The 17,426-nt window shown below is 37.9% G+C and overlaps 1 protein-coding gene across 1 annotated transcript in view; it reads left to right on the forward strand.

Annotated features, from left to right (window-relative positions):
* Positions 1-1,163: 1,163 nt before the first annotated feature.
* TYR (tyrosinase) overlaps positions 1,164-17,426 on the forward strand; it is an 89,494-nt gene continuing 73,231 nt past the window's right edge. Inside the window, exons 1-2 of the mRNA XM_047753112.1 lie at positions 1,164-2,132; positions 10,457-10,673. Coding sequence (XP_047609068.1) covers positions 1,314-2,132; positions 10,457-10,673 — 1,036 coding nt within the window. The 5' untranslated portion in view covers positions 1,164-1,313. The remainder of the gene's footprint in view (positions 2,133-10,456; positions 10,674-17,426) is intronic.

A 17,426-nucleotide genomic window follows, 5' to 3' on the forward strand; every position in this document is an offset into this window, starting at 1 on the left:
ATTTGTATGATCAATATTTTTGAAGAAATATATTCATCCTTGTTCACTCACTCACAACCCTGAGAACTCCTTTGCAAGACCATATCACCAACAAAATTTCAGATGAATTCCTGATTTCCAGAATTTATGGGTGAAACAAGATGGCTACAGCATTAAAATAAAAGAAAGTATGAACCACTCTATATAAAATAAATAAAGATGTGTTATGCAGCACAAGGAATATAGTCAATATTTTATAATAATTTTAAGTGGCCTATAACCTATAAAATTACTGAATCACCATGTTGTACACCAGAAACTAATATAATATTGAAAATCAAGTATACTTCATTTTTTTTTTTTTGTCTTTTTAGGGCCAAATCTGTGGCATATGGAGGTTCCCAGACTAGGGGTGAAATCTGAACTGCAGCTGTGGGCCTACGCAACATCAGATCTGAGCCACGTTTGCAACCTATACGACAGCTCACAGCAATGTTGGATCCTTAACCCACTGAGCAAGGCCAGGTATTAAACACACGTCCTCATAGATACAGGTTGGGTTTGTTTCTCCTGAGCCACCATGGCAACTCCTTCAATTTTTTTTTTTTAAGTTTCCTTTGGAATAGTAAATAGTAAAAGTTCCCCCAAATAAAGCAGACCGCCCAGCTATCAAAATGACCTATCCTTAGTAATAATCAGAAAATGAATGATCAGACAGCTAACAAGCAAATAACATCAAGATAATCAGGAATTGTATTAGAAAGATTTTTTTTCTGATACTTTGTATAAAATAAACAAGTTGCATATATAAAAAATAATCTCCAGGCTCTGAAAAGTATCTCTTTCTGCAAAACTGAATTCTATAAATGGTGTGGCTTATTTATGGTCTTTGAGAAACAACCATCTTGCACCCAAAATCTCTTAACATTTCCTGAACTTCTTTAATAAAAGAACCTCTATTCCTGACACGACTTTTCATTCTCAAATTCAAATCATCACTAATTTATAGTCAATTAACCAGGTTTATTTAGATCAGATGATGGTTTAATTATAACCACAAGAATTAAACTATTAATGGTGGATAGTGTTTCTCACTTTAACATAGGCCTATCCCACTGGTGGGATACATGCCAACTCCCAAGAAAAGTCAGTCATGTGGATTTCAGAAGATGAAAGCTTATGATAAAGACTGAGAGTGTTTGATGATGGAGGTGGGAGTGGTATTACATAGGTCTTAGCCAAAACATGTGATAGTGACTGAAGGGGTAGCTGGAAAGAGAAGTGTGTGGCTCAATTAACAAGCTCAAACAGACCTTGTGAGAACTAGAGGAAGAATGCTCCTGGCTGCTTTGTACTGCCTGCTCTGGACTTTCCAGACTTCCGCCGGACACTTCCCTCGAGCCTGTGCCTCCTCCAAGAACCTGATGGAGAAGGAATGCTGCCCACCCTGGGGAGGTGATGGGAGTCCCTGTGGCCAGCTCTCAGGCAGGGGTTCCTGCCAGGACATCATTCTGTCCAAGGCACCCCTGGGACCTCAGTTCCCCTTCACCGGGGTGGATGAACGGGAGTCTTGGCCCTCCGTCTTTTATAACAGGACCTGCCAGTGCTTTGGCAACTTCATGGGATTTAACTGTGGAAGTTGTAAGTTTGGCTTTCAGGGACCCAACTGCACAGAGAGGCGACTTTTGGTCAGAAGAAACATCTTTGATCTGAGTGTGCCAGAGAAGAACAAATTTCTTGCCTACCTCACTTTAGCGAAACATACTACCAGCCCAGACTTCGTCATCCCCACAGGCACCTACGGCCAAATGAATAATGGATCAACACCCATGTTTAGTGACATCAACATTTATGACCTCTTTGTCTGGATGCATTATTACGTGTCAAGGGACACACTACTTGGGGGCTCTGAAATCTGGAGAGACATTGATTTTGCTCATGAAGCACCAGGTTTCCTGCCTTGGCATCGACTCTTCTTGCTGGTATGGGAACAAGAGATCCAGAAGCTGACAGGGGATGAGAACTTCACTATTCCATACTGGGATTGGCGAGATGCAGAAAATTGTGACATTTGCACAGATGAGTACATGGGAGGACGCAACCCTGCAAACCCTAATCTACTCAGCCCAGCATCCTTCTTCTCCTCTTGGCAGGTAAGGTGCGCTGGAAATACACCACCAGGGCATAAAAGAACCCTTAACAATCACATCTTCTGGCAGGTCTTTATCAACCTCCTTTCTCATCTCTGTCCCCTGTCAAGCCTAGGAAAGGTCTCCTGTTAAGGGCTCTCAATATACCTTATACTTCTCCTTTATAGTAAACTTCACGATTGTAGTTACATAAATATTTGTGGCGTTGTTTGTCTAATATCCTCTATATATTCCTAAAGGCTAATGAATAAAAAGTACTGGGTTCATCCCTGTATCTCCCAGCACCTAGGATGGTGCCTGAAAAATGCTAAGAGCTCATTAGGTATTTGTGGAACAAATGGCTGAAGGCATATTTAGATGATTAAAGAAATAAATAATGTAGGTCAATGTTTCTTAAATTTTCTTTACAATAAAATTCTTGCAGGGCACAAAGTAAAAATACAAAAATTTCTGGCCCTATCCCAGATCTATTCCTCCCTTCACAGCAGGGTCCTGGGAAGACATCATTTGCTAAATGTCTGTGATGGTTATTATCATGAGGAAAGTAATCTAAGTGCACATCACTTAGATTTAATCTTCTTTTAAAAAATTATATGAAGACCCTGAAGTTCAAGCAGGTAAATAATGAAAATAGCTAATATTCATTGAGCAATTAACATGTGTGAGGCCCTATTGTGTTTTCAATACTCTCATTAAATTTTCCTCATCCTAAAGATTAAAAAAAAAATCTGAGGTATAAAGATAATAGGTAACTTGTACAAGATCCAGAGCAAGGAAGTAGCAGAGATTTGTTCTCAGATAGCCTGGCCACATGACCACTCTAGACTATTTCCAAGGACACGACTGCTACGATGTCTTTGGCCGAAGGATCTCACCCATCCCTGTCTCACTTTTTTTTATTAGACCACAGGAGAATTTAGCATTTTCCCTAAATATGTGAAAACTTCAGGTACAGGATAAGGGATTTCTATTTTGAAATTTAATTTCTATTTCTCCTATTCTGATTTTTTTCACTCTTGATTAGGGATAACAGGTAGCTAAACAAACATGCTTTTAATTATTCATCATTTTAAAACTGTAAGGTGGAAGGAACGCGTTTCTGCTTACATTCTAAACATTTCTAATACAGAGCTTTTGACCAGCAGTGCTTTATGGCACTAAGCCCTATATTTAAGTGAAGTGCGAAGAATCTTGCATTCTCACCTGGCACTCTGCAATTTTGAAATGTGGATGACTTCCCACACACCTGGCCCCTCCACTAGGTGCATACACCTTCCAAGTGGAGCCTACTGAAGCTCATTGAAAAATGGCCACTGTAATATCTGGTGTCACTAATGTCAGCTATTTACCAAGAGTAAGGAGTGTATTTGGACATTAAAAGCTGGAAAAAATGTGCTTGAAAAAAATCTATTTCAATAAGGCTTCAGACCTCCTACCTTAATCTATAAAGTGCAAAACTCTAACTCTTATATCCTCTGTTAATGTTGAAAATACTGTCAAGCTTGGATGTGGAGTTTTCAGTCAGTTATAATGCTTTCCTTAGTTGTACAGCTTTGCTTGACCCAGAAAAACTGGAGGATTATCTAAATTATCAAAAAAGTTACAATAGTCACACCGAAGCTTAATAGATAAATACTAATTGATATTTAATTACATGAGATGTAGGCTTCTTGGTGATACCCAAATTATGTTTGTAATTTTTTTTCTATTCATTTATTGATCATTGAGTGGAAAACTTTTTCTCTTTTTTTTTTTTCTGTATGATGGTGTCCAAATTTATTTATAAAGAAAACTTTTTTGGGTCTAGTTAAATAAACACAGGTTGAAATTGTTACAACATTAGATTTGTAACAGTTGTTCTATGATTGAACTATTGTGCAGTAACTGGTGTTTAAAATAAAATTAGGACATAAAAGTGGACAAAGATTAATGAAGAAAAATGAGTAGAAGACTCTTTAAATAAGGCAGGTGAAATGAATGAGCATCTCTGTTCACCTACTGTGAGTGGTGTCATTTGTGAAGTTCTAGTTGGCTGTTTTCATTCCTTTGCACAGCCCCTCTGGTCATAGTCCTTTAAAATTTAATATCAGTTGTTTATATTGATTTAATTCAGCAGTTCTAATTATCTAAATCACTTAGGGAGCTTAAAAAGTTACATGCACTCCACGCTTCTACCTTCTGGCAGAAAATCATATGCTGCGGGTCCACTATGAGGGTCTTTATTTTTAAAACCTGCCAGTGTAATTGTAATGTACAGCCTGCACTAAGAATCACTGATTTAATTAATATGGAAATTATCCTGGTATCTCTTTCACTTTACAAACTCAGGTTCTATAATAAACACACCACTAGTTTAAATGCTTTTGCCTGAATTGAATACTCTAATCAAGAACTACACTATTTTGTGTGAAATGATGAGATCAAATAGGTTCCAGACTTGGTGAGTTTATCAATACCTTCCAAATTAGTAAGACTTATTACCCCCTTTGATACAAAGCCTCCTTCCGCCTGCCCTTGATTTCAGATATCTTTTACTTGACATAAATAACAGCCTTTTTAAGAAATTCATGGGCTTTATTAACTCTGAGCTGAAAGACCTTCACTGGTGTGTGGTGCAGCGCCTACATTTTGTAAAAGATGATAGCGAGGCACCCAAAGGTAGGGTGATTTGTCTAAGCTCACACAGCAGAGGACTAAATCCCAGTGCCTCTGACTCCAATGCTATTTCAAGTAAACCATGTTATTTCCTACTTATAAAGAGCCATTTAGGCTCATAAAGGATCAAATAAGCCACTGATTTATGGACATGTATTCTGATTGGAGTCATTTTAATGCTCTTAAAATTCAATTGCACAGACAATGGGGGCAGATATTCTGATGTAGTCTTTTTCATTCATGTTATAATAAACATATTCCATTAGATGTTTATTTATCCATATCCCTTATTCAGGTAGAACTTTCACCCCTTTTCATCATCACTGCACTTTGTATAGATTTATATCATTGCACCTATGACTCTTCAGTACATGTAATTGTTTTCAAACCTATCTTTGTCTTGCAGACTGCCAGATGCTCCAGTGTAGAAGCCATTTCTAATTTATCTTTATATCCACAGAGCCCAGGAACATAATACATACATGAAGTGGGCTTTATCAATGTTTGTTGAATTGAACAAAATTGAAAATCATAGAAATGTTAGCTCCAACACTAACATACATATAAAATAAAATGCTGCATAGACATAGCTAGATTTTTTTTTTCTAGAACCTTAAACCATACTTTATAGCCCTGGATCCCCGAGCTTTAGCCAAAATAATGAATGCCAAAATAAGCAGTAACTTATAGTCTGGAATAAAACATTTTGTGTAGCTCTCTCTAGGCTTGTGTGTGTCTGTATGCATGCAAAAAAAAAAAAGCACAAATAGAGACAATCAAGTAAGTACCAACTTGAGTGTTATTTAAGTGAGATTAATAATATTTACCGGTAAGGCCTTTTATTAAAAAATATTAAAAATTATATACTTTATGTAATTTTATTAGAACTTATATTCAGAAATCATATACTTTTTTGTATATTTGTTAATTTATTTTTTGGTTTGTTTAATGCCAAGGGATTTTAAACTAGAAACATGTTTGCACCAATTAAAGCATTCCATTATTTTTGGAGGTGGGGGTTCTTTACTAACATTAAAGTACAAATGCCTACGCTCAACACAATTAGATCTAAGGTTGTGCAAGCATCCGATAAGCTTGCCATCAGAAGAAAAATTACATCAAGGGTAGCTGTCATGATAGATCAAAAAAAAAAAAAAAAGAAAAGACACTTCCTAGATGATGGACATGAGTGAAGTGTGGCCAGAGAATTCACTCACCAGGTGAAAAGCACATCACATGGAAGCAAATGGTGGAAGAAAAAAAAGTCAGCAGAGAGTCATGGGTTTTAGGTAACCATGGCAACAGCTCAGTGAAATAACAGCTTCTCTTTTTTCTTTATGAAAAAGATTCTGTGGAATGTCGTATGGTTTACATTTTTTTAAGATAAAGCTCTAATACCATAATAGAATTCTTGCTCCTAAAGCTTTTAATAACTGGTCATTCATTGCTATTTCTTTCAATTTAAGAGGACACTAAGTTCACCTTCTCCATTAATACCTCTGTTTCTTCTTTCTGTCTTCTTTTTTTTTCACCTGACTTGGGACACTTGATTCCACACACCCTCCCATAATATATGACAAGTCGTCTACATTGAAACAGAAAAGGAACAAATTCCTCATCACAAGACTTTTGCTACTTACTAGATAATATTGGACAAATCATTTGGAATGTTTCACATTTGTTCTTTCTCAATGGAAAAAAACGGGGTGCAATTACTATCATGAGTGTTTTGTTACTGAAAATGCTAAATGGAATGGAAAGCGGAACAATGCAGTAGAAAGGGTATATAGTCTTTTGAATCATAAAAAAAAAATGATTTCAGTGGGCTTTTGTAACTTCTTAAGCTATAAGATCCTGGATAAGTTACTTCTTATTCTGAAACCTTTTTTCTTTAAAATTAGAATAATATGTCTTCAAGCATTATTGTGAAAAGATTAAATGAAATCTGTTCATGTAAAATGACTAGTCTCTGACATATTCTTTGAATTCCATGTATAGAAGATATTATCATATTATATCTTTATATGATATATCCATGCTAGTTATTACGATAATGACTATTCATCCAGCGTTACAGAGCCAGAGTTAACAACTTGGTGGCTTGCCCAATAATCTTGTATTCAGTAATAATATAATAGCTATCATTATTAAGCACTTTGTACTTGATATTACATATGAGGTCCTTTTTTAGGTAAAGTATTTGATCCTTCGGAAAAAGTTGTTATGGTTCCCATTTACAGATGAAAAACGCTGATACTCAGAGAGCTTAAGTAATTTACTCAAGGTCAGGTAGCTAATAGAGTCAGTACTGGAAACCATGTCTGACTGCCATCTCCATGATCATAACCGCAGCATTAACAATTTATCACAGACGGCCTCCCCTCCTGTGTCAAATGTAAAGACAATGATTTGAGATTAAGTTTTTCAAATTATTTCTGGAACTGGGGTAGATTTCCTCCTTTTTACTAATATATTCAGTCATCTGAACATTTAGTCACTTGACAGTTGGCATTTCAGCAAAAATAGTTCCATTCAAACTTCTATAATTTAACTGAGTCTGCTGTAGGAGTCTTTTAGGCAGTCAGATCTTTTGAAAATATCCTGAAAAGGTGTATTATTCAAACAGGAGTGAAAATGATTTCATCTATATACTGTCTGTGATGTCTAGTTAATCGACATTATGAAAGAATCCAATATATTACATTCAATGCTAAAGTTAGCTTAGCTTTACTCAACCATTCAGAAGCCATTTACAGGCATAATAAAGGTATTGGATATAGCTGTGGAATCAGGAGGATTGTGAATTAATGTTCTATCCATGGCTCTGAATGTCATATGACCTGCGACAGGTCCCCAACAATTCAAGTTCTCAGTTATGCATGGATCGAAGGATTGAGGAATCTCAAGAAGAAAACTAGAAATTGACATTTGTTGAGCCAGAAACTGTGTTGTATTATATTATTAATATAATAATAGATATAAATTATATATTGACATAATATTGTGTTTATTTTTTCATATTACAGTTGAAGAAAGTGAGACTCAGCAAGCCTAAACAACCTACTCATTCACACATTGCTAATAAGGAGCTGAGCCAGAATTGAAGCTCATACCTGAGTTTGGAACCTAATTCCTTTCCACCACTCAATGCTTCAATTCATAAGTGATATCTTAGTGACCAAAACATAAAACCTTCTCTAAGTACCTATTGTTTAATATAGAAGCAGCCATTTCTGAGGGACAAGGCTCGTTCAGTTCTATTTGATGTTGAGTTAATTTGCTTTTACATCCCTATAGCTCCACCAACTCACTGGAGCAGGAGACTGACAGGATTGTTTTTAATTGTGGTGCAACGAGTTGACCAAGAGATTTTTTACCTTTAAAATATTGTTCCATGTATCTTGTCTGTTGCCCATAAAATCATTAATCAGAATACAGGGATTTAGATCCTACTAGCCTTTTATACTCTTCTACATGCAGACTCAGTTTCCTCATCACTAAAATAGGGATAAAATCATATAAACCTACAAGGCAGTAATGTGAATTTTAAAAAATGTATACAGATACCTTCCTTATTGAGAGTGAGGACTTAGTATATGTTTAATACAAATGATACATTTTTGGAACCATCTTCTAGGGCAGAAGATGGTTCCGACAATAGGACTAGGGGAAAAAAGCATTCGACACATGTTAGTACTTGAAGATTCACTGGTTCTTACTTTGATTTTTTTTTTCTTTTTAGGGCTACGCCTGCAGCATATGGAAGTTCCCAAGTTAGGGGTCGAATTGGAGTTGCAGCTGCTGGTCTACACCTCAGCCACAGCAACAAGAGATCCAAGCTGTGTCTGCAACCTACACCACAACACATGTCAATCCCAATCATGGGATTCTTAACCCACTGAGTGAGGCCAAGGATTGAACCCACATCCTCACGGATATTAGTTGGGTTTGTAATTAGTTTGTATTAGTTGTAGCCACAAAGGGAATTCCTTTCCTTTGATTTTTTTTTAATTCTTCCTCTAAATATTTATTTATTTATATTTTTGGCCACACTCCAACCATGTGGAAGTTCCCGGGCCAGGGATGGAACCCACACAGCAGTTGTGGCCTGTGCCACAGCTGTGGCAATACTGGGTCCTTGCTCTGTTGCACCACAAGGGGACTTCCCCACTAAATATTTACTGAGTACTCTTCTAGATTCTGAGAAAGAATAATAACGTAAAAAAGAAAGTTATTCTCATAGAGATTACATGTTTGAAAAGGAGGTGATACTCTTTTATCAAGGGAAATTTACATGAATCAAGTTTGATAAACAGCAATGTTATCTGTTCAGTGGGCTCAGGCCTCATATGGACCAAATGCCTGCTGCAAACAGGCACTCATGGCAGGTGGGCTCTCCAGCATGTTGTTTTGGTTTGGGGTGAATATCTTGCTACCTGGTTAATTACCCTCATTGAACCTAGGGCATTAATGATTTTGAGATGAAGAATTAACTTATATACCACTGATAATTAAAAATAAATCTGCCCATTAAATGCGATATTTTTAATCACTTGGCACTTTTATTTTATATTTATTGGAATAGCTCCTATTGATTCTTTTAGTCAAATATTTTATCACAGTTTATTCTTCTATCCACATGTATGTGCAACTATCAACAAAATAATTCGGTAAAGGATTTCTAAAATTCTTTCATATTTAGAGTCGGACCCTTTGGAATTACTTTTTAAGTCAAAGTTGATACATTTCCATTTTTCAAAATTTTGCCTTGGCCTTGTAGATGAAATATCAGATTTATGGCAAGGAGAGGGCGTGCTTAGGCATGAACAAAGGCATAGGATGGAGAAGCAAAGGTGATGGCCCAGGAAGAGTAGCCAGTCTGACCTTAGCAGTTGGATCACAGAATTTGTAAGCAAATAAAGATTTAAGATGTCTTTTGGAGGTAGACCTGACAAGATGAGCTGATGGTTTCAGTGTGAAAGATAAAAGAGAACAAAATACAAAGGACAACAGTCTCTGCCTTAAAAATGAAGATTCATGGGCTTCTGATTTGAGTTGCAGGAAAGTTGGTTTGATAGGAAATATAGGGAGAGGACCCAATTTTTTAATTTTAAGATGCCTGTGAGATAACATTGAAATATGAAGTTGGAGATGCATATAAAGTTCAGAAGAGTGCTTTTGGACTAGAGATAGGAAGTTCTTATCATGTAGTTGCAATAAAAGCCATGAAACTGGTTATTCTAGGCAAAGAAGAAGATATATAGAGAAATAAGAGGGTACAGACCTAAAATTTGAGTTAGAGCTAGCTTCATGGGCACACAACTCATGAAGTCACACAATGGATATTTAATGGATGTTTGTCAAATTAATTTCCCCACCAAATAAATATCTGACAACAATTACTTGAAGTCACTATTCTCCTTTGCTCAATGAGGGCTATGGGATTCATTTTCTTAAGGGGTAGATGCTAGACTAGAACTCCGTTCTGGATTTTAACTTTCATGGCTGATTCTGCAACCCTCAGAAAGCTGCTTCCTTTAACCATTTACTTTAATAAAACACTGATGGTTAGAAATCCATATACTGAAATCAAGAACCCAAACCTCCCTACCTTTCATCTTTGATTTAGTGATGGAGACAAGATTCCTTTAACCTAGAGGTGTTTTGTGCAGATCATCTGCAGCCGACTGGAGGAGTACAACAGCCGTCAGGCTTTATGCAATGGGACTCCCGAGGGACCTCTACTGCGAAATCCTGGAAACCACGACAAATCCAGGACTCCAAGGCTCCCCTCCTCAGCCGATGTGGAATTTTGCCTGAGTCTGACCCAGTATGAATCAGGTTCCATGGATAAATCTGCCAATTTCAGCTTTAGAAATACACTGGAAGGTAATCCCTTTTTCTCACTCATTTAAATTTTCTTTTCTTTTACTTTTTTTCCCTGAATTCGTGTTTACAATTGCTTATCCAAAACCCTGTGCCCAGAAGTGTTTGAGAATTCAGACTTTTCTGATTTAAGTAAGGGCATGTGGAATACATACATATATAGCCAATAACCCTAGCAAGAGTGTGGTGGCACAACACAGAGAATCCCAAACATGAATAACTCTTGAGCAAAATGTAAGAATGTACCCACCATGACAATAAATAGAGACAATAGGCAGCCTAATGGAGAATAAAGTCAGGTTTGCCACTAAAAATATTGCTGCCAAACAATTTTTAGACCTTTTTGTATTTTGGAAATATTGGACTGCAGACCTATCAGACTTTTCCAACTTTTAGTATTTATCTAGTTTAAAATATTCTGGATGCTAGGATCTTTGAGGCAAGTCCATCCCCTCAACTATAAGAAGGATACAATCCCCATGTCAGGTTAAGGCCCCATCCCATTATCCCTCGGTATCTCCGTGCCTCATCAGCAATTCCTTCTCACGGTCTTACTCCAAGTCCTACTTATGCCTGCAAATTTCTCAACCTTGCTTGCACTTGTTCTCTGCTCAACACTGTCCCAGTCATGAAACCCATCTTTTCCACCTCAATTTTCATTATAGAAACAAACCTACAAACAAACAAAAAACAAAAACATTCACTCAAGTTACAGATTTGAGTTCCGGGAAGTCACAGGGAGGCCAACTCATGGCAAGGGAGATAACCCAAAATATAACACTCAACAATCTACCTCCTAAAAACTCTTTGGCATCCTACCACGGAGATGAAACTTTCTCTTTGCTTATTTCTTCCCCCTTAACTTTATTTTCCCATTTTCCTGTCAATTGTGATTCCTGCTTTATCCTCTGACTGCTGTTGCTCAGCTGTGCAGAGCAGTTTCACTGTTTCTTTATTTCCCTGTGACTTTCCAATCCAGAAGGCCTTGGGCACTTGCTCTACCCCAGAAGCAATTTAAACAAGGAGAGTATCACCCTAAAGAGGCTCCTTGGTGCAGCTGTTAAAATTAAAAATGTTTATTTTCCTTAAATAATAACTAACATTTTCAAGTATTCACTATGTGCAAGGCACCATGCACCAAAGATTCTATAGAGTATCACCTCACTTAATTCTCACAACCATCCTCTGAGGAAGACAGTGTCATTATTTCTAATTTAAAGAAAGGAATAAGGATTGAGATATTAGGTAATTTGGCTACCATTCATTCAGTAAGTGGCTCAGCCAAATCTACCCCTAGATTTGCCACGTGCCAAAATCCAAGAGTCTTTTCCTCTAGACTGTGATGACCTTGAGTGGGTTAAGAGTTTCTTGAAGTTGGACAACATCAGGCTGGTCTGTCAATATATAAGAAGGCAATGCATAGTGCCCAGGAGTCTCAGAACCTACAGGCTGTGACAAAGGTATACAGTCAAGTTGCCGTCACCATGTGGGAGGATTGGATGTCCTGTCAGACTATGCAGGAGTTAACAGCAGGACTGCAGCTGCTGACCTAATGACACTGTAAAGTGGGACTCCATCCTTAAGGGGATGATAGTACATCACAGGTGACTCAGGCAGATTTTCTAACAGTGAGAGACCATGAGGGTCACGGGCTGGTCATGGAAATAAGGTAGGGGAGCCTTAAGTCAAAAGAGAAAAGTGGCTTGAGCCATGACATCGCAGCCAGTGGCTTTCAAATGAGTTTCTAATGCACAGAAGTCAGTAGAGAGCATCAGGTTTATTGTGAGTAATTTACTAATACTAATAAGTTATGTTTGTGAATCATTTTCTTCTTTATTCCAGTAATGTATTCATATTTACACAGTCTAGTATGCTTTCTTGAGAAGGAGAGAAAAAACATTATAGCACATTGTCTGGCACATAACAGATGTTCAATATGTTTGATAACTGAAAACATATAAATAATATCTAGGGCTCTTTCAATTGTACCCAACCCAACATTTAGTTTGTCTATACCTGTTGCCTGTTGTATGAAACACATTTACTGGTAGGAAAATGTTAGAAAACATTGATCTAAACCATCAACAAGAGCTTTTCCTAACCAGAGACACATTTATTGACTCTTTTATTTAAGCTTTTATTTATAAATAATTTTAAGCTTACAAAAAAATTACCACAATAAAAACTGCACAAAAACCGTATGTATTCCTTTTACCCAGATTCACTTACTGTTTCTATTTTATCTTGTTTTCCTTCTCATTCTCCCATTCTGAACCATCTGAAGGTAAGTTGCACAGATCAGAACCCTTTAGCCCAGGATATTTCAGTGTGTTTTTCCTAAGAACAAGAATATTCTCTTATGTAACCTCAGAACAGTCATCAACTTCAGTGAATTCTATATAGGTATAATGCTTTAATCTAATCTACTGTTCATATCTACTGCAATTTTTTTCAATAGACTAATAATATCCTTTACAATGTTTTCTCCTCTGTAACAGGATCCAATTTAGGGTCAGGGAACATTTAGCTGTCATATTTCTTTAGCCTTCTTTAATCTGAAATATTTCCGCAGCCTTTCATTTTTAACAAAATTCACGTTTTTGGAAAATAGAGTTCCCCCATTCTTTAATAGAATGTTCCTATTTTTAATAGAATGGATCCAAATAAGGTCATGTATTCCTAGGCCAAATTTTACAGAAGGGATTATGCATTTTTTTTTTCACTTTTTGGGGGCCGCATCTGTGGCATATAGAGGTTCCCAGGCTAGGGGTTGAGTCAGAGCTGCAGCTGCCATCCTAAACCACAGCCACAGCAATGTAAGATCCAAGCCGGAGCCATGTCTGCAACCTACACCACAGCTCACAGCATCATCAGATACTTAACTCACTGACCAAGGCCAGGGAACGAATCCACATCTTCATGGTTATAGTTGGGTTCATTACTGCTGAGCCACGATGAGAACTCCATTTTGCATCCTTCTAAGAGAGTATAACATCTGAAAGTACATGATGACCATCTGTCTCACTTTGATCACCTCTTCCAGGTGTGGTCCAGATTCCCCACTGTACAAGCACAGTCTCAGATTCATCATTAGGCAAAACTGCAAGGCGGTTCTCATGTCTCTATTTCATGACCCTAACCTATTTTTCAGCTTTCTTTTTTCTGGTATGACAAAATATTCTAGAGTCACCTCATACCTACACTGATCAAGGCCTAAAACCAGCCACATCTCCAAGAAACATTGGTTCCTTTCAGTGGGGAGGGACAGAGACAAAGATGGAGAGAACATTTGCTCTCGAGACACGTTTTATCTCAAAACTAGAAGGTTGCGTGGGGATGTGGGAGGTCTTGGCCTACAGGAAGTGCTCAAGTGAGGACAGCAGCTAAGAGAGCAGGACAGGAGAAGCAGGAGCACCAGGCAAACACTGCCCTCTGCTCTCAACAAGCGCAGGTGGAACTGAATCGTCAGCTTTGATCGAATCTCACAGCTACTGCTGCCCTTCTTCTTTTGGGTCTTGTGAGAAGGATGTAATGTATTCCTTTTACCCAGATTCACTTACCGTTTCTATTTTATCTTTTTCTATTTTATCTAGAACAAATTCCCACAACCAGTCCTGGGGTAGAGGGACTGTTACTGTTTGGTCTGCTGAAGCTATGTATATAACCTCAGCTTTTCTTTTAGATTTAAATACTGAAGTAAAGATCGAAGATGTGCAATTTTATGAACTGAGTAAAAGAGATGCATGTTCTTAGATAAAGCAAAGTAGTATGCATTATAAAAGGTAGTCTTAGAGTTCCCTTCGTGGCTCAGCGGAAACAAATCCGACTAGAAAACTTGAGGTTGTGGGTTTGATCCCCGGCCTTGCTCAATGGGTTAAGGATCTGGTGTGGCCATGAGCTGTAGTGTAGGTCGCAGACGCAGCTTGGATCCTGGGTTGCTGTGGCTCTGGTGTAGGCCGGCAGCTACAGCTCTGATTCGACCCCGAGCCTGGGAACCTCTGTATGCCATGGGTGCAGCCCTTAAAAGACAAAGAAGACAAAAAATAATAATAAAATAAAAAATAAATAAAAGGTAGTCTTCTTATTAGGCTAAATAGGTGGTCCCTGTATTATGGGCTATTATATTTAAAGAAGGATCTTCTCATGCAAATATCTAACTACCCACGGTGCCCTGTATGTCACAGTTTATAATAGTGCTAATGCAAAATTAGTACTGCTGTGTCTATGGGGTGTTAAGAGTGGCCTGGCAGTTTAGCGATGTGCTTCGAGGTAATCAAACTGACTGGGATTTCATCTAAACTCTACCACTTCTTAGATCTTTTACCTTGAGTAAGCTATTTACCTTCTCTGGGCCTTAATTTCATCTTCTGTAAAGTGTAGATAAGAATAATAATATATAGGGTTCATGTAAGGATTAAATAATACAATACATTTAAGGAACATGTGACGTTTCCTCAATAAATGACAGCTATTATTATGTTAAACTGGAATTAGTGTTTGACAACTCAATTATCAGTCATTAATTTTTCTGACGACTAACTTAGAAACTTCATATAGACTTGAGTCCTCAGAAAACAGACCATGATGTGCTAGGTGTAGAGAGAAGAAGAGAGAAGGAAGGATAGAAAAGAAAATTTTCTGAGATAGCCTCAGAAAGAGAGCATTTCTGGAGACAACTGCTGTTGCTTTCCAGGGAGAATTCCCAGAAGCAAAGAGACAAGAGCAAAGGCAGCTCCTGTTACCCAAATGGAAAATAAGAATAAGAAAGAAATCTAATTTAATGGTATGTTCTCACCCCCAAGCACAGTGCAACCTAGACCCACGGATCTGATAGTTGGAAGACAATTCTCAGTGTATTCAGTTCAACATCCCTCACTTTGCTGAGATGCCCATTGTGATAATATCTCTATGTGGCCATTCAAAGACAGAGATCAACCCACTCACAAGGGTGAACAGGAAATTCTTTAGGGTAAGACAAAAATCTAATTGTATTCAGTTTAAAGAGCTCTCCAGGAGCCTGACACTCTGGGAAATTGTGGATGTACAAAGATAGGCAAAAATTACTATAACACATTTTCTGACCTTGAGGAGCTCACCATATAGTGAGAAGACCTCACACGAACCCATTAGGAAAACACAGTACAATGGTCGCTATAAAATGAGGTCAGAACCCAAAGCTAAACCAGAAATATCTCCCAAGCTGGTGAGAAAATGTATCTTGAAATATCAATAATTTTCTCACCAAGAAGAGCAGAGGAGGAAAGTCATTTCTAGCAGAGGGAACAACATATGCAGTGGAATAGACGCATGAAAGTACAAGATTGGACACAACAAAATGAAAAGTTCTATAAAATATTAAGTTTGTAGTGGGAAATAACAGAGGTATAGAGAGTTTAGAAAATACTCTAAATACCCATGTTTCTAAGTCTTCTCTGGAGTTAAAAAAAAAAAAAAAAAGGAGTTCCCGTCGTGGCGCAGTGGTTAACGAATCCGACTAGGAACCATGAGGTTGCGGGTTCGGTCCCTGCCCTTGCTCAGTGGGTTAAGGATCTGGCATTGCCGTGAGCTGTGGTGTAGGTTGCAGACGCGGCTCGGATCCCGCGTTGCTGTGGCTCTGGCGTAGGCCGGTGGCTACAGCTCCGATTCAACCCCTAGCCTGGGAACCTCCATATGCCGCGGGAGTGGCCCAAGAAATAGCAACAACAATAACAACAACAACAACAACAAAAAGGATCTGAAGAATACATCCACAGATCCCTAGGGGATTACGAGATCAAAGTTTATTCTTTGTAAAAGTTATTCATAGTGTCCCTGTAAAAGAGGTATGTTTGAAAACACAATGTTTAAAAATCATGATATAATGTTCATATCTTCAACAACGTGTCTAAGTAACTTTTGCGAAATACCACTATAGATAGTGGAGGTCAAGGGAGGGTTTGAAGCAGGAAATTGATGTAATTCTGTCTACATTTCAGAAAGGTATGAAGCTAGTGCTCTTAGCAGAATGCAGAAAGGCTTATCAATGAACTTTTGGGAAGATGGTGAATGGTGTGGTCTCTCCAAGGTAGGGGGCATGAGATGAAGATGAGTGTGGAAATTGTTGTGTATTCTAGAACACAGAGTATCAGAAACTCTTGGTGACTAAATACGAGGCAGAAAGGTAAGCATCCTGTTGAGAGTGATTATGGAATGTTTAACACTGACTTTTAATAACTGGTTCTTGTTTTGTCCTCTTAAGCTATATGCCACTGAAAAATTGAGTTTATCTTTATGTAGCAGCTCTTCTAAAAAGATCCTTCTATTATGATTCTCTAGAACCTTTTTCTTTCCCCCTGAAGCTCTTCTACCCTTTCTGTTTTATTGCGACTACCTAACATTTCCCTGGGAAGTATTTTACCTCTTCATTTGCTAGAATCTCTTGAGGAACAGGCTAGGAAATAGCAACTGAGCTCTGGGCTTAAAGAAAGTCAGTGAAGGTTTGGAAAATCTGAAGGAAGTCTTAAGGCAATCATGTGTATACTTGAAGAGAAAGCCCAGTCACGATAAAGTCTCAAAGGATGGCCTAGTTTCCAGTCTCCCTGCCTAAGAAATGGACTTTCTTGGCATACCCCAAAATGGTCACATAAACTCAAAAAAAAGTAATAATAATAAATTAAATGAGACTTGTTGTGGAGACCAGAATGCCAAGGAGGTTGTTTAAGGGGGGTGAGAGAGTCTAGCAATGGGAAGGCTCAAGCCCTCCCCTGCACATCTTCT

The sequence above is a fragment of the Phacochoerus africanus genome, chromosome 11, assembly GCF_016906955.1.
Source record: "Phacochoerus africanus isolate WHEZ1 chromosome 11, ROS_Pafr_v1, whole genome shotgun sequence".
NCBI lineage: Eukaryota > Metazoa > Chordata > Mammalia > Artiodactyla > Suidae > Phacochoerus > Phacochoerus africanus.